We start from the raw sequence: 20,116 nt of genomic DNA, 5'->3' as shown, positions 1-20,116 counted from the left end.
CAATACCTCAACTCGGGTAAAGAGGGTGGAAGCAAGTCTTCATGGAGGGTCCACGGGCTGTGCCTGGATGACTCAACCTCTGCTCTAGCAGATATTGTCCACTGTGATTTTAGTATAACAGATTATCTACCCAGTGGGACACACAATTCTGCTGAGGCAGCTAAGGAACTCATCAAGTTGAAACCTGGCCCTGGGATCCCAAGCAGGGCAGACAGACCTACCATAGAGTGACACACAGTGACAGAGAGGATCTGTTAGGTCTCATACATCAGAAATGAGGACCCACTACATCCCACATTGAATGAGTACGTCAGAAATGAGGACCCACTACATCCCACATTGAATGAGTACATCATACTTAAATTTCTACAATTAGCATTAATATTTATGCACTGGAAGGCTTAGGATATAGGATAAACCCTACAGATAGAGCATTTCCCTATCCTGGGCAAAGCGCCACTTTCAACTTCTAGCACCACAAGCACACATACACAGCCCTGGAAAACATCCAGGTCTTCTTAAGGCTGTAACAACAATAGCCAGCCCACCAACCTTACCTTCTTCTTATTTGGAGGAAACTTCAGAAAACGCAGAACTACACAGCGCTGTTGGAAAAATAAAACAAAGCATGATCAGTACTGGCCTAACTCTTAGGCATAAGGGTCAGCAGTTGTGGAGAAAGGGCCAGGGTAGCAGGGAAGAGATCCAGCTGGGGTCACTTTCAGAAAGCTTGCACTACAAGGCAGCCAGCAAAATCTGTGGCCTTTGACCCAGCCCACTCATTCCTAGATATTTATCTTAAGGAAATAAGGAAGCTCAAAAAGTCATTATCCAGGGTCTGGTGAGATGGTTCAGAGGTTAAGAGCACCGGCTGTTCTTCGAATGGACCTGGATTTGAGTCCCAGCACCCACGTGGCAGTACTAGTTATGCAAATGTAGTATAAGCAAGCTGGCATTATCACTATGGGGCAGGAGATGCACAGGGGTAATCTATGCCCAGGTACAGGGCAAGGGCTCTAAAAGCCCACAAGAACAATTGAATCCCCAAGAGCTGGAGCACAGGCAGCTGTGAGCTGCCCAAAGCTGAATGCTGATAAGTGAATTCAGGTCCTCTGGAAAAGCAAGCACACACCATCTTAGCCTGTGAGCCATTCCTCCAACCCTCCTTGTTTGTTTGTTTGTTTTTTAAACAGGCTCGCACTACATAGCCTGGGCTGACTTCAAATTCATCATCTTCCTGTTCCTACCTCCCAAGCACTGAGATCATAGTTGTGTGCCACCAAACCCATTAAAAAAAAAAAAAATCACAATTTCTAGCAAGATCTTGTTTCCAAAAAAGGGACAGAATTTCTTTTAAGCACAAATTGTTAAGTGAAGCATGCATACGTATCTTTGGATGAAGAGCTCTCAAAGGACATCATGACAAGTTCAATAGCATTTCCAGATGCAACAACCACAGTTTTGGGTTTTCTTTTTCTTTTCTTTTTGTTCCTTTTCTTTTTTTAGCAATCTCACTTCAGAAGATGGTATGTAGCCCAGGCTGGCCTCATGGTATTCCTGTCTCAGCCTCCTAAAGCTGAGGATTAAGTTCCCAGCCAGCCTGGACTACATAGCAAGAACATGTTTCAAGTACATGCAAATGTGCACACACGCATGCATGTAATCCCAGCAGTAGGAAGGCTGAGGCAAGGGCTTCCATGACCTCCAAGCTGATCCGGGTTACATGCAGCATGAAACCCTGTCTCAAAAGTGACTTTTAAAACGTGGGGCTGGAAGGATGATTCAGAGGTTGAGAGTGTACACTGCTTTTGCAAAGGACCCAGATTCAATTTTCAGAACAGCAGCTTATGTGTAGCTACATCCATCAACCATCTGTACCCACAGTTCAGGGGATCGAACATGCTCCTCAGACTTCTGAGGTCTTGTATACGGTGCAAGGACATAGACACCAGCAATACACACACGTGCACCCACCCACACACACACACACAAATAATCTCTTTCAGAATTTTTTGTAAAAAGAGTAAGGGGGGAACATAAGCAGCAGCACATGGATGTCCCCACCATGCACACTACTCCTCTTATGCTGGGTGGGACCCTCCTGGACCCAAGGCCTTCCTGTTTAATTTAAATATTTTAAAATAATTATTAAATTAAAATGTAATTTCAGATTTCTCCTTTTCTTCCCTCCAATGCCTCTCATATACCCTGTCCTTCCTGCTCAATATTATGACTTCAACAACTTAAAGATTTAAGGGCCCAGGCCTTGCTATATTGTCCAGGTTGGCCTTGTACTCCTAGGCTCAAGTGATCCTCTGCCTGGGCCCCCCAAGTAGCTAGGACTATATGAGAACTATGCATGTTCCACCAAGCTCAGGCTCTCCAACCCCTCTTTCTGAGTTCCCATTCCCAGCTGGTGCGATGCACTAGATGCACTGCTAATCAACTGCACAGCTAAATGCCAATCCTGGCCTTCAGAGCTGAGAACCAAGGCATACAGGCTCCAGCTGCTCCCTTCCCATGTTCAAAGCAGGCATTATCACCTAATCTTGGGAATCACAGGGTTAATGATAACTTTAATAGGACTATAACACCATCTAAATTTAAAAGAAAAAGAACAAGAGGAGGAGAAGGAGGGTCATCATCTTCAGAAAAGCTAATTGTAGACAACTTCTAAGCTGGGTGACATGGTGCATGCCTTAAGCCCAGCACTCTATAGGAGGTAGAGGCAGGTGGACCTCTGAGTAGGAACCCAGCCTACTCTACATGCAAAGTGAGTCCCAGGGCAGCCTGGGAACTCAAAAACAAAGGGGAAAAAAGTTGATTTTCTCCTCAGCTGGGCACAATAGTGCTGCTCTGCTCAAGAGCCTGCCTGATTATTCCCTCCAACAATTAAGACAATGTCTATCAGTGACAAGAATAAGTGTGTTTTCCAGGGAAAGCCTGGCCATGCTTGAACATCAACACAGGACACACTGATGCCCTTATCAGTGAGGACAGAGCTCTGCTGTCCTAGCCTAAAGCAGGGGAAATTTCACTCTGTCCCACATGGGGAGCCCTCAGGAGCCCAGCTTGTTCTCTTAGAGCTATACTGAAGCCAGAGGAAAGCTGTGTCTCTCTCTTTCCACCTCCCAGGGAACTAAAAAGTTGCACAACAGAATTCTGTAGCCAGGCAGGCCTAGGAAGGGTGGTGCAGGCAACTGTAGCCAGGCAGGCCCAGGAAGGGTGGTGCAGGCAAGTCATATGAGCCTTTCTATCACAGGAGCTCCCCGCTGTATCCTCATTGAAACCAGTTCAGAAGCCCTGTGCACACATGCCAACAACAGGAACATTGAACCCACACCTGGCAGCACCTTACTATTAACATGAATTCAGATTTCCAAAGTTCCTGTCACTGTGTTCTTGATAAACATAGGGCAGCTGGCGTATTTACAAATGGAAAGTATATATTTCCTTTGCATTACTAATACACTAAGACACACACACACACTACCATTAGCATCAATACAAGTTAATTCAAATGCAAGTCTCTAGCCTACTAAGGGGGAAAAAGTTAACGGCTAGGCAAGGTGGTCACACCTACAATCCCAGTAGTTGGAGGCTGAGACACAGGATGGCAAATTTCAGGCCAGCCTGGTCCACAAAGTAAGTTCTACTCCAGCCTAGACTACAAAGAAATCTGTCTTTGAAACAAAAACAAACAAAAGCCAGGTGTGGTGTATGCCTTTAATTCCGAAGAGAGAGGCTGATCTCTGTGGGTCTGCAGTTAGGTTGGTATACATAGAGAGGTCTAGACCAGTCAGAGCTACATATGAGACCCTGAGGGAGCCGGGGAGTGGGGGGAATCCTGGGAACCAAAACCTGTTGGCTCCTTCTTGATACATAAAACAGTGTCACTATCCCCAGTACTTCTTAACATCAACATCATCACTACTGCAGAGCACCAGAGAACACTCCCAGACTACAGTCCCTCCACCACCTCTCCCTCTGAGGTGGGCCACATGAATCCCAAGGTATAGAATGTGAAAAGTTAGGCCTGAAGGGAAGCCCAAACATTGTTCTGGCTCTCAAGGTCAAGGTCATGTGCAAGGGAACAGAGCTTGGAGGCAGGCCTGAATCCCAGGGATCTCCACATCACATTTCCAGTTGTCCTGCTCCATTTAGCTGCTGAGTTGTTAACTAAGGGGCTGGGGGTGCTGACTAGTCCCAGGCAAACAGTGTAGACACAAACCTTGTGGGGCCTAAGCAGCAAAGCCCACAGTAACCCACTGGTTCGCCACTGCTGGACCATCCCCCCACAAGATGTCCTCAGCCATCACATCTATGCACAGTAGCTCGGCCTCTATCACCCACAGAAGTCTCCTCTCCCTTCCCATCAGGTAGCTCAAACCATTACCAACTAGGAAAAACCTCAACCCAGTGATGGATCCATTTCAAGAGAAACTATTTTCTCCATCTACACATTCATCATCCACAAATCGTCATCAGCTCCCAACCACTCCTCCCCCAGGAGAACTGTCATTAGCTTTAAAGGTCAATGTCAGCATCAGCACTCAGACACACTCAGCTCACCAGAGCCAACCAGCCAGCTCCATTCAACCCTCACAAAGGGCCTACCCTGACTGAGGGGTGGGTATGGGAAGTGAAGAGTACACATCAGGGAATACCCAGTGACAGTATAAAACAAGTGAAAACCTGCCCCAAAACATTAGCAAAGACAAGTAGAAGAGGTACCATTAGGCAGAGGAGGCTAAAACAGACAGCTGCAGAGGATTTCCCACCAGCAGCAAAAGCACGGAACTGGGAAAGGATTGGAAGCAAGAACATCAAAGTGTTCAGAAGACATTTTCTAAGTGGGGAGCTACTGGGTGTTTTCCACTTTCTTCTACTATGTTTTTCTGGAGGCAAAGAGGCTACAACTGAATAACTAAATAGAAATAAAAGGCCACAGAGAACTCGCCAAAGTGAACTCAAAGGAGTGCTAGCTTTCTAACTCCATGACAAACTGTCTGAAAAATAAGCTTAAGAGGAGGAAAGATGGGGCTAGAAAGACAGCAGTAGCTGCTCTTCCAAAGAAACTAGGCTTCGACTCCCAGCACCCACGGGGTAGAAACAACCATCTGTAACTCTAGTTCCAGGGGATCTGAGGCCCTCTTCCAGTCTCTGCTGGGATTGCACACATGATAAAAAGACATATGCAGGTGAGATATCATACAAATAGAAATAAAAAGACCTAACAAAAAAAGTTCAAGTCTTTCAAGGCTTCCATCCTTGGCTGTTTAATCCACTGCTCTGAGCCTGTGTGGTAAGGCAGAGCATCACAACAGAAGTGTGCAGCAGAGGAAAGCTTTTCCCTAACTTCAAGCAGAAGAGAAAGCAAGAGTTTGAAAAGACTGGGGCTCCAACACAGTCCTCAAAGCTAAGGATCCAATAACATAACTTCCTTTGACTAGGCCTTGCCTCTAAAGGCTTCAACAGCACCATCACCTGGAGACCAAGACTTCAACATGGCCTTTGGAGGTCAGTTAAGATCCAAACCATAATTGGGGTGGAGGGTACCATTAAAGCCCTTCAGTGAAGATAAGCTATCCTACAGGATACTCTCAGAGTAGAAAATCACAATCTGAATCAGATGTCCCAGGGACCATGTCCTTTGACAAGTTAGTGAGGAGATAGTCCAGAAAAGAGCCCATGAGAGATACCAGGAAGCTCAGATCACTGTCAAGGGAGGAAATACAAAAGAACGTCACCCCTCAGGATGTGGCCCCAGGTACCAGAAACAGCACTCTACCCAGCCTGTCCCAACTGTGAGGATGATGTTCAGGTGGGAGCTATGGTATATCCAAGATGTGTCTCCTGAGCCCAACTTCCTTAAAGACTCTCAACCTATAAGGAAAACATCTACGATGCTAGTTACCAGAGGCAAGAGATGCCAAGTCACTGATGTCTATGACATAGCCAAATACATATCCTCAGGACCTGAGAATAAGGCTGCCAAGGCTAAGGCATTCACAACAGCACAGCTTAGCCTCAGTGACAACTAATACCCTCAGAGAGAACAAGGCAGATCGGCATCAATAGGAAGAGGCACCTTGTCCAACCTCCTTCCTAACCCTCTGTAGCTCTACCTCAACCTCCCAGCCATCCTCCCAGGGTGAAGAAGACACAAGAGTGAACCATGGGAGGAGGTCACAAAGTGACGAGTGTATTGTACACTGATGTGATCCTTAGAGCCCAAGGGAAGCTATGGAGACAAGCCATGCCAGCTAAGTGACCCTAACGTGTAATAACCCCAACATGAAAAGGAGCCAGGCTCTCAGAAGCCACAGGTAGAGTCAGAGAAGTACAAGCAAACATCAGAGGCCCTTGAACTGCCCACCCAGGATGGATGGACCAGCACAGCAAAGTCTTGCTCTCTAGACACACAAAAGCCTCCTGCATTACTGCTCTCAGAAGAAAGAAATGACCTGAGTGCTGACTGAATTTTAACCAAACAGGAAGGAGTCAGGGAGGGAGGAAGGTCACCTCTGACAATGTAAATGCAGAAAGACAAACACAAAACTAGACATCACCAAAGGGAAAATGGAAATAAATTCTAACCTGGTAAATACCAGGTAAGGAATCAAGAGAGAATGTGCAATGAGCCAGGATGTGACCAGAGCAACCATCACAAGAGAGATTCAGCAGCGTCAGTCTGAGAGACCACCCCTGCACATCTCACGTGTGGAACATGCCATCTCTTTAACAGATACCAGTAACAAGAAAAAGTTCAAACTCTTTCAACCAGTTCTAGGTGAATACTGAAGATGGGTCCAGGGCTTGGGGATACACCACAAGGTTGGAAAAACAAAATATCAGCTCTGTGCTTCCATTATCTCCACAGAGGAGGATAATTCCTCTAGCATTAACCAGATGTCTACCTAGGCTATCATAAATAACCCTGTGATGAAAATCTTTGTAAACAATATCTTTATTATCACTTCCAATTTCTTGAAGTACAGAAATTAGATCCAAAACAATAAACTTTGAAAAACTGACTTTGTCCATTTTCTTGACCTTTTCACATGCTGTTAGGGTCGTTACCCATGAAGGGTCACTGAGCTGGCCTGGCTCCATAGCTCCCCTTGGGCTCTCAGGGTTATCTTAATGTGATCAAATACAGTCTTTCATGTTGTGACCTACTCCATAGTTCACACATGTGTCCCTTTCAACCCGGAGAAGGTTTTCATGCTGGAAATTGATCTCAGGGCCTCAAGCGTGCAAATGTCTAACACTAAACTACACTCAAAACTCCTTCTTCCTGATTATAACATATACTCAACATAAAAGGTTTTAGATTCTTCTTCTTATGAGACAGAGTCTTCCTATGTAGCTTTGGCTGACCTGGAACTGGCTACATAGACCAGGCTACCTCCAAACTCAAAGATATCTTCCTGCCTTTGGCTTTACCAGTGCAGAAAATATTTTTTAAAACAAAATGAGGAGCCAGGAGTGGCAGCCCGTAACCCTGATACTCAGGAGAATGAAAAAGATTGCTTGAGCTGGAGTGTTTGAGGTCAGCCAGGGCAATACAGTGAGATCCATTCTCAAGTAAGCAATCAAATGATACGACTGAAAAGCGATAACTACTTGGCAATATTTGACATATTTTCTTCTAGTTGTTGTAATTACAATCACACTGTCTGTAATTCTCTTTTCCCAATTAACATTACTAACATTTCCCCACACTGAGGGTTACTAACCTACTTTCAGAAATCCATCCACAGTAAAGTAACCATCTAAACTGTCTCCATTGGACAGATAAGACAATAGTAAATTGCAAAACGTAAACCCACAAATCAAAAATCCTAAAATGCAAAGCTGAGACAGAAAATGTGAGATGATCCCTACAGATTGATGTTCAGCCCTAAACACTCCAGACACATGCCCCAGACACTACAGGCTCTAGAAATGACCTGAGGTTCTCCACATGGTCTCTGATAGGTTTTAAAACTAGACCAACATGCAATGAGCAGTTCTCTTCAAGTCTCAACAAAAGTTCTTCCTGGGCAAGTTAGTTAAATAACAAGTCTTTCACGATACCTCTGTCAAGAAGGAAAACATGACAGCTCTGCATAATAGGAGCGAACATTGTTTGCCCTGAACCTCATGGCCAACACAACCCAAAAGGCTAGGTGCCCGGGACAACTGAGTAAGAGACTGAATGACAATGAAATGTACAGTGAGCTCACAAGACTCCAGAGCCAAAGTCAACCAGAGGAAGGTAAAGGAAGCAAATGCAGCTGCCTCAGGACAGCTAAGCTGCAGTGGCCTTGAGGGAGGCCACAGGCTTCAAGTCACACCCTCAGGCTGCATGGAGGGCCACCAGTGCTAAAATGCAGCAAGTTCCTGCCCAAGAGCCCTCAGGGTCCATGCCTGAGCCTGTAGACAGGACAGTGACCAGGTGGCTGACAGCCTAATGAGTGCGTCAGAGGGCTATCTGAGCCAGGTGGACAGGAACTTAAGGTTCCGTACCTGAGAATGGACAAACCGCAAAGCTGTCACAAATCACGACGTAACTCAGACTGACAAGTATAACAGTGGAAACTTCTGGAGGTGTTGCTAGGAGTAGGGGAGACAAAGAACCCTGATACAACTCCTCTGTGAAACTGGCTGGCTGTCCACCTTCCTGCGCACCCAAGCATGCCCCATATACTCCTGCAGCCCTCACTGAGCTCCTCTACCCCAAGACCCCAGGTCCCTACAAGGCTCATTTTCTCTCTCTCAATCCATTTGCACATGGCAGTGACAGCACAGATGTCCAGTTCCCCCACCCCACCCCAGCTCCTGCAAGATGGGCTTAAGGATAGCTGTGTATACATGAGGAGGAAGGGCTGACAGGGGACTTTAGAAGAGCTTTTCAACTCAGTGACTGATGCTTGATCAGAAAGAGTGAGCATGCCTGGGGAGGCTAGGTAAAAGCCTCCCTCCCTCTCTCCAGGACTGGATGAGACAGGTCTGGGAAGCTGAGCAGAGAAACAAAGTTCACCTGCTCTCAAAGGAGAAGGGGGACTACAGACATGCCCAGGACCGAAGGGAGCGGAGAGTTTCTCCACCCCACTTACATTAGCACTCCTTGGTCACAAAAGGCCTTAAAACACTTCCAAGAGGGGCCTTCCCCTCTTCAGTCTACATTCTGAACAAATACACCAGGAGGTCAGAGGTACCAACTAGACACAAGAGCCAAGCTCTAGGCTGCTCAACACTCAGTACAGCTCCATACAATCTGAACTTCATGGAGACAAAAGTACATCCTATTCCTCTCTTCACTTTCCTAATGCAGCCTACTGCTTCTCAGTGGTGGAGGTGTGAATCACCCCAGCTCCCTGAGTTATTAACTTTCTCACATGACACCTCCCCGCCTTCTACTCCCCCAGCCCACCACATTCCTGCTAGCTTGTAATCAGACAGCAAGATGTCAGAGAAATCTGGGGCTGCATAAAGATCCATCCATACGCTTCTCTTCCTTTAAATTCGCCTCCTTGGAAAGGACTACATCTTCTGAAACCGCCTTTCAAGCTGAACGAAGGAGAAACCATTTAAAGTATATGATCGGGACGCGAACCTGTGGCAGCACCCCGTTCCTGACAGCGCAGCAGCAAGGCAGAACACCAGCTCTGTGGTCTCTCGAGGCTGAACTCCACTCTGTGGGTTGACAGCACTCTGGGAACTTTCCCCTGTGCTGCCCAGGCCCTGGTCCAAGCTCAGCCTCTGGCCCACCGTTGCCTGATAGTAAGACAAACATCCCGGGGGAGGCTACACGGAGTGAGGCCACGCGGCACCCACAAGGCATGGGGAAAGGGTACTGACGGGACAGAGAGAACCGAGAAGGGACACTAGGAGGAAAGGGGAGCCAACGGAGCTAGGGGTGCCGGGGATGAGTATGGAGCAGAGGAGGGTACTGTGGGGGTGCCAGGGAACCACCCGGGCGGAAGGTGGAGGAAGAATCACGACCTGGGTACCTAGACCGTACCAGGCACAGAGCTGTGGGAGCCGTCGGGTGAGGCCCGGAGCCGTGCCGCCCGCCAGCCGCTCACCTGCGCGTGGGCCACCACAAGGCTCTTGTTGCCTTCGCCATGGTAACTCCATTCATTCTCGTCCATTTTCCCCTCTTCCATGCCCCGGCGCCCTGGAACTTCGCGGGCCGGGACGTGGGGACGAGAGCTGGAGGCCGCCCGCCTCGCAGGGCTCCCGCCGCAGCCGTCTGAAGAAAAGCGCCTGTCAGCTGCCGCCTGCGCTCTCAGCCGCGGCGACTTGCAGGCAAGGAGCGCCGGAAGCCACGCCCCCGGCGGCCGCCATTCCCAGAACGGTCAACTTCCGGGTCCCGCCCACCTTACCCTCGACGTCCAGGGCGGTAGGTGGAGTGGAAGCCATATTATGTGCTGGCAGAGTGACTCACTTCCGAAACGCGGACCTGGGAACCGGAAGGGAGGTTTCCGGATCTGCTCCTGGACCTTGAGGCCGCCGGCTTCCTGGCGCCCCGAGTCCGAGGCGCTCACCCTCGCGCCGTCCTAGGGCCACGGCTGGATCTTCGTGGGGCTGCAGTAAGGCGCCGGGCGACTCTGAGCCTCCGCTTACATCTGTAGAATGGGATGCACCTTCACTGGCCTTGCTCCGGCCAAGAGAGCCATTAGGTGGTGTTCACACTATGCCAGGAAACGTGGCGAGGGAACCTCACCGTGGAGCCTTTGCCCCAAGACATCCAGAAATACAGATGAGGCAATAGACTCCCCCCACCCCATCCCTGCAGAAAGCAATGACCTCAGTTTATCCTTTAATGCGGGGAAGATTGGCCCTGCCTGGTAGAGCTTCCTTAAGGATTATATGAGGTCCTTGTGCTCTTAAAAATGATTTGGGGCTGGACATGGTGATGCTCACCTCTAATCTCAGCATTCTGGATGTGGAAGCAAGAGATTTCTAGGAGTTCGAGACTGGCCAGGGTTACTTAGTGAGATCCTGTCTCAAACATAATTTTCATATTTGTGTTAAATTGTTTGGCCACAGCACTGAATATTGCTGTAACTGGCGTATGTGAAGAAAATCCAGCTTAATGCAGGCAGATAGTATGGGGTTTTTTGTGTTAATTTTTCCAAGGAAGACTGGGCAAAAAAAAACTGTTCATTCTAAATAGGACACCAACAACAGACTGAAAGATCCTGACAGAATGTAAAAGGTCACAGAAGCCCTCAAATTGGCAAAATAGATTTCATTGTTAGTAGAAGTAGCTTCACTGATTTAGAAAAATAGAGGTGCACAATGCTCTGGCCGCTCCTTGAACCCGTGTGTCTGCCAGTGTTCTGACCGTTCCTTGAACCCAGGTGTGTGCCCACTGCTGCACCTCACTGCCAGATGTTTGTGATATTGGTTGCTGGGATAGAGTCGGAAAATCTCCCCAGCAACCACAGCCGGGGCCAATCCGGAGTTACTACACCTGCATTAGACTCTCTGTTTCCCTCCCATACCCATTTCTTGAGAAATCAGTCATTTTACATTGTTTAGATCTGGAAATCCCCTACTCCCCTCTTCTCCTTTCCCCCCTGAGGACCTATAAAAACTGGGACCCCTTTCCCCTCGGGGTCGACTCCTCTACCTCTACCCCTGCGTGGGATACGAGTTGTCCCCAGAGCTCTGGCTTTCCCCCCAATAAAGCCTCAGGTGGTTTGCATCAAGTTTGGTCTCTTGTGAGTTCTTGAGGGTCTGCTATTATCCCGAGACTTGAGCAAGGGGCTCCTCTCAGGGTCTTTCAAGACCACAGAAATGGATGTACCCAATTATAGCTTGGTGAACCAAATGAATTTACAGGTCATGCTTAGAGGAGCATGGATGAAGGGTTATTTATATTAGCGTGGAAGACCTCAAACCAGCTGCACTGAAGGAAAAAAAAAAAAAAAAAAAAAACCTCCCATCCTAGCACAGATCCATTCCTCTTCAAAAGCTGAGTGTGTTTCTCCTTCAGCTAGTCTGCCTTAGATACCCCCTGGAAACCCATGCAGCTGAGGCGGCTGTTTTGATTAAGATGGTAAAGGCTGTGTTTTGCTCCGAAAATGGGTACACAGCATTTCAGTCTTTCTCAGGCTTTCCTCCCACCCCCTCTTCTGCTGCTGTATTCTCTGAGCATTGAAGGAAGCAATAGAGATGTTTGGTGGTTGCCTTTCATTTTGGCTGAGCAATGAACCACTATGCCATAGCAACGGCCACTTGATTCTTGGCAACTTGACGGGCTGTCAGTCTTCCTAGTAATTTCTACTGGCTGCGTGCGTGTGTGTGTGTGGGGGGTGGTGATTCTCTGTACAATTGACACTAACAGCATAGTCATCTATAGGTACTCACATAAATGTTCAACAGGAAATCTGACAGGCACATACCCATTTAACTATAGAAGTAGTTCCATACAAGGGCCATACCTATGACCTCCCCGGGTACAATACCAACATGAGTTCCCTGTAGAGGAATACTTAAAGACAATCAGACGATGAGTTGTACCCATTAGAGCAGTACCAGGTAGCAATAACACTGGTGTCCATAGACTAGCAGGACCATTTGTGACTATTCTCCCTAGCAGCCTACATAGCACTTCTGGCACTTCCAAACACACTCTGCAAGAAGGAAACTTTCAGCTCAGCCCATTTGAATTCTGCATGTCCTGCAATCAGCATGTGAGGTCTTCAGCAATAGCATTTTACCATCTAGTTCCCATGTGCCAGCAACAGCACTGGCAATGGCCTGGATTGTTTTAGGATGTTAGGAACTTCCCTGGCTAACAATCAAAGAAAGAAATAGCTCACCCCTGTAACTTTTATGTTTTTCAAGTCCCATTTTTAATGATGGCTCTTAAGACACTTTAACCTCCCTTGTGGCCCACCACCCACCAGAGGTAGTGGAAAAGAAAGAATATGGAAGTGGACCTGTCTTGAAAGGTTCTTTGGAGCAACTCCCATCTGTGTTGTCTGGAAATCGCCAGTTCAGTTTACAGATTAGCAGCAGCAGCTTGATCCACTTGCAAACAACTTCACAGATACAGCAGCAGTCCAGCTTGGTAGAGTTGGGATAGCAAACACCAATCAGCAGCAGTGGCACTGCCTAGCAGAGACAGCCAGGCCTCAGCCTCAGCACAAGTCAGCAGGAGAGACCCAGAAAGACACCAGGAGAAGTTCTTGGCTGTGCATCTCTCAGCGAATTGAAAATCAGCAAAGACAGGATACCAACAAGGGTTTAGTTATGCAAGCAAGCCAAGCTCCCAGCCTCCTTCATCTTCTGTCCAGTTCTGTTTATATTCCCTCTGAACATCACATGTCCTCCATGTGTCTTGCCTCAGCTGACATCACTCTGCCAATCAGTCCGAGTCCTCAGAAGCAGCAAGAAGCCGAAGAAGCCAAAGCACACCACCAGAAGTTCTTGGTGCATTTCTCTTTATGGAGTCCCGACAAATGAGCTCAACTACATATTGTGAGGCAGACCAAAACATGCGTGTTGTCAGGGAAAAAAAAATCCATCACATGTCCTTTCACATGCTTGCTTTAACAGAACATCCTTTCACCTATGCCTGCTTTGGTCAAAACATTCCTTCACGAGTCTGCCTTAGCCTTTCACCTGTGTCCGCTTCAGGAGAACACTCCTTCCCATGTTCGTCCCAGCAAAACACCATCCAACACAATGGACTTTCCAAAGATCCCTTGAGTTCCCACTTCATGCCCCTGACACTGGGATTTTCATTCAGTAACTTTATGGCTTCTGGAAGTGTCCTTTTCCTTCGTACTGGCTACGAAGGTGGGGATCATCTGCACATCATTCAACCATAAAACTCAGAACTTCACAGCTGTGGCTGGTCTTGCACCAAGTGCAGGTTGACGTCCCACTCTTGGTCCTTAAGCGCATATGCACACCCCTCAGATGCTCTTCTAACTGCAAGGTAGTTGGAGGCTAGAGTTATCTAATAAAAACCTTTTCACAGATGGTGGGAGATCTCCAAAGAACCACTAAGAAAGTGCCAACTGGGGCTGGAGAGATGGCTCAGCAGTTAAGAGCACTGACTGCTCTTCCGGAGGTCATGAGTTCAAATCCCAGCAACCACATGGTGCCTCACAACCATCTGTAATGAGATCTGATGCCCTCTTCTGGTATGTCTGAAGAGAGCAATGGTGTACTCATATACATAAAATAAATAAATCTTTTTTTTTTTTTTTTTTGTTTTTCGAGACAGGGTTTCTCTGTGTAGTCCTGGCTGTCCTGGAACTCACTCTGTAGACCAGGCTGACCTTGAACTCAGAAATCCGCCTGCCTCTGCCTCCCGAGTGCTGGGATTAAAAGCGTGCACCACCATGCCCGGCTATAAATCTTTTTTTTAAAAAACTCATTAAAAAGAAAAACTGCCAACTGCCTTAGAACACAGCAGGTAAAGGAAGACTTAAAAAGAAGTTAGGGGCTGAGGGTGTAGCTCAGTCGGTGGAGTTCTGGCGTATACAATCAGTACCGTATAATCCAGACTTGGGGATACACTCCTGTATTTCCAGCACTCAGAAGTGGAAGGCAGAATGATCAAAGCTTCAAGGTCACCCTTGGCTAGTTAGAGGTCAGACTGGGATACATGAGGTCACGTCTCAAAACCAAAAATGTGCCGAGCAGTTAGTGTTGCATGACTTTAATCCCAGAGGCAGAGAACTCTGTGAGTTCAAAGCCAGTCTGGTTTATATAGCACAGCTAGGGCTGTTAAGACAGAGAAACCCTGTCTGGAGAAACCGAAATGAAAAAAAAAAAAAAGTTAGCAAACAAGGTCCAGCACAGAATGGAAGATCCTAATCATCTGTTGCAACTGTTTTTTCAAAAGAGCAGTGTTGGATACCGTGATGTGGCTGGGAGGCACTACCTACTTAGCTCTCTGTAACCCAGCCTTTATCCATGAGCCGTCCCATTTCCTCATCCTGGGGTGCTGCCAAGGGGCCACTGTACTTTCCTCTAACATTTAAGAGCTCAATGGAGCTGGCTCATACAGATTGCCTTGGTCTGGCACCATGGAGGAGTGGGTCATGCCTCATTTGCTATGCCCACCAGCTCCCTGGGTCTGATGGGCTCTGGGCAGAGTGGGAAGCTGCTGCCTCTGCATTATCTACCCCTGGCTGTTGAAAGGGCACGGCTGGGCAAACAATCTCCACCCACGAAACACCTTGCAGGAAAGAAAGGAAGACAAGGAGGGAATGATTGTCAGCCGCTGGGTCAATTATCCATTTTCAGGTGTGCAGTTCTCGTTTACCCCTTTCTTTGCCCCTCTGTGAACTATTACTCAGCCTTGAAAGCCTTTGGAGACCACAAGCACCGAATTTAGCTATTTTTCTCCCTAGAAACTCCATCTCAACACAAATCTTCCTGTATTTGCTTCTGAGTGGCCTGTGTCTGCTTTTTCTTTATTTATTTATTTTTCATTCCCTAGTGATTGGTTCTATGTGAACCCAATGTACGTGCCAGTGTAAATCATCTGAACCGCCAGAGCCCTTCCTACCTCATAAAGAGCATGGCCCATCATGGGCCTTACCTGCCCCAATGCCGCTACCGAATCACCTTCCGTAAGCTCTCTGGTGAACATGGTCCTATCTGGTTTAGTGAACTGGGGATCATATACCTTCTCTGTCCTGTCCAGTTCCCTCAGCATCCTTTCTGCTGCACCTCTCCCCAGTCCTGTCACTACTCAGTTCTTCCCACTAGGCTCCCACTTTAGGGTTCCTTCCAGAAGGAGCTAATTAGAAGGTTTGGTTTAGGGGCTGTCTAAATGGCTCAGTGGTTAAGAGCGCCGACTGTTCTTCTGAAGGTCCCGAGTTCAAATCCCAGCAACCACATGGTGGCTCACAACCATCCATAATGAAATCTGATGCCCTCTTCTGGAGTGTCTGAAGACAGCTACAGTGTACTTACATATAATAAATAAATTAATTAATTAAAAAAAAAGGTTTGGTTTACAGTCTCCTTTCCTTACATTCCTCCAACTGTAAGAAATGCATCCTCTCCTTTATCCAAATTACCTATAAAACCAGAGGCTGACATGATGTCTTTTTGTCAGTGTTAGTTCTTTATGCAGACAAGTTTTCTGGGCATAGACCGAGCCTCAGTTGCATGTCTTATGACCCTGTAGCCAGGGCAACACAGCTTTGCCAGTGTTCTTACAAAACATCCCACACATACGACTCTCAAGATCTGAAACGTGTTTCCTGTTTGCCAGTCACTTCAGAGATCTCAGAGACCCGTGTTGAACAACGGATCAAGAACGGATGGCACCGCGTAAGGCATTCGGGAAGGGGGCACCACCGAGATTTGCCCCATGAACTTTCCATCCTGGCTTCCCCTCTGGACAGACAGCTCGGCCTCCTTTGCACGTCTAAATCACCACAGCAGGAACAATGCCGATGCAACTGCACCAAGGAAGCAAGCTATGCCATACCGCATGGAGGACGCCACTGCAGATGCGCCCTAGGCAGTGTGCCACCCAACACGGCTTCTCTTCATTTGTGTATTGTCACCCTGCAGCAATTTCTCCCCAAAACTCACGCTTGGTTCTGTCCTGTCTCTGTCTGGTTACCAAGCGCTACATACTTTTTCTGAGGAAGACAAGTGCAAATGTCCGTCCATCCCAGATAGAACAGCAGCACTTGACCAAAGGATCCGTTTGGTTCTAAACATCTAGTACGGCGTTTACGGGACTTTACAGGAGCAGGGGTGACTCTCAAACAGATGCACCACTGAAAAGCCCTACCCCCGATGTGGCTAATAGCTTCCTAAAAGCTGCACAGATGGAGCCCCGCTCCCATGAACCTTCGGTCCATATTCTCCCCGGACTATGCACAGCTAAAGCAGAACTACAACTGGCAGTGGTGTGCAGGAAAGAGTGTCTATAATCTCAGGTGAGGGTCTAATGACCCTCCTCCATTCCCCCACTCTATAAGTGACTGTAACAGGCTCAGTCCTGTTACGGTCTCATGCAGGTAGTCAAAACTGTTCTGATTAGGGAGCAAGCACCCATGCTATATCAGGAGAACTGTGTTCCACACATTGATTCGGAAAAGATCAAACCCCAAGAATGGCTGCTCCAAGGTACCTCTTTGCCACTGGCTGGCCTAAGGACACAGCAAAAGGAGGCCAGTAAGTCAGGAACACAAATTGGCACTGAGAATCTCTTCCCAGGATACTAGGACCCCCGCCCCACCCTGCCCCAGGGGAGGTGGCAGAAGGTCCGTCAGAATAGCTGAAAAATTAAGGTAGAAAGACCACTCCTAGAAGTGGGTATTGCCCCCCAAGGAGAAGAGGCATGCACAGGACAGTGAGAAAACAGTTCACAGAGGAGCCTGCCCATACTCTAAGAAGGCTAGAGACCCTGAACATGACTGAGACTGTAAAAGGAGCATGGTGTGCTGGCAGAAGCTGTGTTTCTGTGTGCTGCACTGAAACATTTCCCTGAAGAAGCCTCACGGTTGAGAACACTGGCTTTATTTTTCCCATCAGTGAGAATTATAACTGATCTGACTTAATATTGTAGCATACGCTTATGATTAAAAAGGAAGAAGATTCCATTTTCATTGTGATAGCCTTTAATGTCTCCACAGACAAAGCACTTAGAGAAACCTTCTCCTCGCCTTGATACTGGACACAGGGCAAGAGGCTCCTGGAGAGAAATGTGCAGGGTATGAGAGGGCATCACAGAGGAGAACGATCCTATCTGAAGGGGTTGCAAGAAGGGCAGGCAAGGCTGGAGAGCAATACACCAGCAAAGGCACAGAGTACAAAGTCATTTCCCATGGCCTGGCCCGTACCTCCTCCTCCTTATAACACAGAAAGCACCCTTCCTCTTCTCAGCCTCTGCAGTCTGAGTAGACCCCACTCCTACTCTCAAGGCTGATCTTATATGATGCTGACCAGAATAATCGAGCCTTACGTTCCTTGAGGATAAAAAACAACCACCTCCCCCTCACCCATTTGATTCAGAAGGCATTGGGCGGGAGGGTTCAGGTTCATCTCTTGAAGCTCACTCCTGTAGCTTGCACTGAAGTGAAGAGAGAAGCATTCAGTGAAGCAATGAGAGCTAGGGATGACAAAGGTACCACGGGTCACAGGAACAAAGGGGAAACTGCTATGGAATTGCAAGAATACATAAGCCATTCACCAAGTTACTTACAGCTTCCTAGTGGATGAGCACAGTAGTGTGACCTATATAATCCCTGCATTTGAGAAGTGGAGGCAGGGAGATCCAGAGTTCAAGGCCAGCCTCGGCTACACGGTGAGACCCTGTCTTGAACTGAGTCCTTCCCACTCACCGAAGACAAACCTCCTGGGTTCAAGTCAATGGCAGAGCATGTTGGGCTGGGCTGGACCACCTCTCACAGTGTGTTTGGTAGTGTCTAAGTAAAGTGTCCATCATCAGTAGTACAGACTACTTTGCACCCCCAAAATTCACATGTTGGGGCCCTCATTGTACATGTGATGCTATGTGAAAAGGGGTCCTTTGGAAGTTAGGAGGGTAGAGCCCTGTGATGAGATTAAGTACCCTTGAGAACATCCATATCTCTCTGGCTCATAAGGACACAGCAAGAAGGCAGCTGGCACCTTAGAGCCTGGCCACTCAACACCCTGATTACAGAGCCAACTGTAAGAAACACTGGTTAAGCCGACAAGCCTTGTTCTAATAATATAGGCTGCCTGTATATGGTAGCATACACTGAGTATTGCAACACAGGTAGCAATAGGGCTGGATTTGTTGACCTCTTCCCGTTAAGTCCTGCTTATACCTGCATCACTGTTTAGTAGTGTTCTCCATTTTTACCTTAGAAAGAAATGGCAGAGGAGAGGAAGAGGCAAAGAGAAAAGTCACAAGCAGTTAAGATCTTCCCAGGCACACCGAAAAACCACTGGGGTGGGGGAGGGGGTGGGGGGGGGAGGGAAGAGCAGGCGGGGCACAATGAATGGCAGAATATCTGTCTACAAGTGAAAGGCTCCTGGGACTGGATCCCAGCACTGCAAAACCAGAAGGGATAGGAGAAGAAGAAAGAAGACCCTGATAGGGAAAAGGGAAATCTAGAGTTCAGCTAACAGGAATGCACTGATGTAAGTTTTTAGTTTTGGCAAGGTGGAGTATAGCTTTGAGCATCCACTTTGGGGAACTGCACACGCTCTTTCCATTCATTTCTTCCCTATTTTTTTTTTTTTTTTACTTTGGGAGGAGGGGAGTATATAGCTGCTGCAGTACATGTGTGCAAGTCAGAGGAATGGCCGTAAGAGTTTGTTCTCTCTCTGTACCCTGCAGATTCCAGGCAATCAGACGCAGGTCGTCAGTCAGGCTTGGCAGCAAATGTCTTCACCTGCTGAGCTGAGTCTCCTTGCCAGCTCTACCGGACATTTTTGTAAATCTAAAATAATCCCCAAATAAACTTTTCATTTACAAAAACAAAGCATGAATTGTCTGGCTTCTTTCAGAGTCAATATATAAACCTGTGAAGTAGGGGCCACAGAGATGTCTCAGGGGTTAAGAGCAGCATTCCACAACAATGAGGGCCACCCAGAGTTTCGAGTTTGACACCCAGGTAACAAGCTGGATGTTCCTGGCAAATAAATGCCTGTAACCTCAGCTCTAAGGGGGAGGAGACGGGAGGATCACGAGGGCTTACCAGCTTTCACATGAGCAAAAATGTGAGGCCTGGGTTCAGAAAGACAGCCTACCTCAGAGGAACAGACAGAGTGTAGAAGAGGAGGACATGTGTACTTCCAGCCTCAGCAAGTATGTATAGTGTACATATATCCACACAGACATGCAGACACACATGTGACTAAGTATAGGTAAAACCTTTAAACAGAGTGAAGTTATCTTTTCTTTATGAGGTGGCAAAATAAAAACTTTTTTTTTTCTTGCAGTGCTGATTAAGCCCAGGGCTTCACTCATGGCAGACAAGTACTCATATCACCAATCCACAGCCCAGCCCATGAAAACAATCTCCTATAGGCTTTTTTTTTTCATGTGTAATAGAGACAGATAGCACACAGTCACATGCTCTGAATGAGGGGGAAGAATAACACCATTCGAGGTCATTTGGAAATATTAAAACTG

General features: G+C 47.5%; 1 protein-coding gene across 2 annotated transcripts in view; it reads right to left on the bottom strand.

The window, feature by feature from the left end:
• Ippk (inositol-pentakisphosphate 2-kinase) overlaps positions 1–10,325 on the bottom strand; it is a 40,846-nt gene extending 30,521 nt beyond the window's left edge. The window contains exons 1-2 of one of the 2 annotated variants that reach the window (XM_021179810.1): positions 10,077–10,325; positions 558–605 (exon numbers count right to left, since the gene is read on the bottom strand). In XM_021179810.1, coding sequence (XP_021035469.1) covers positions 558–605; positions 10,077–10,157 — 129 coding nt within the window. In that variant the 5' untranslated portion in view covers positions 10,158–10,325. The other variant, XM_029468185.1, reaches the window with a different exon arrangement.
• Between the last annotated feature and the right edge of the window lie 9,791 nt (positions 10,326–20,116).

This window comes from Mus caroli, chromosome 13, assembly GCF_900094665.2.
Source record: "Mus caroli chromosome 13, CAROLI_EIJ_v1.1, whole genome shotgun sequence".
Classification (NCBI taxonomy): Eukaryota; Metazoa; Chordata; class Mammalia; order Rodentia; family Muridae; genus Mus; species Mus caroli.
The sequence above is the reverse complement of the archived record's forward strand: the minus strand, read 5'-3'. Positions and strand labels throughout refer to the sequence as shown.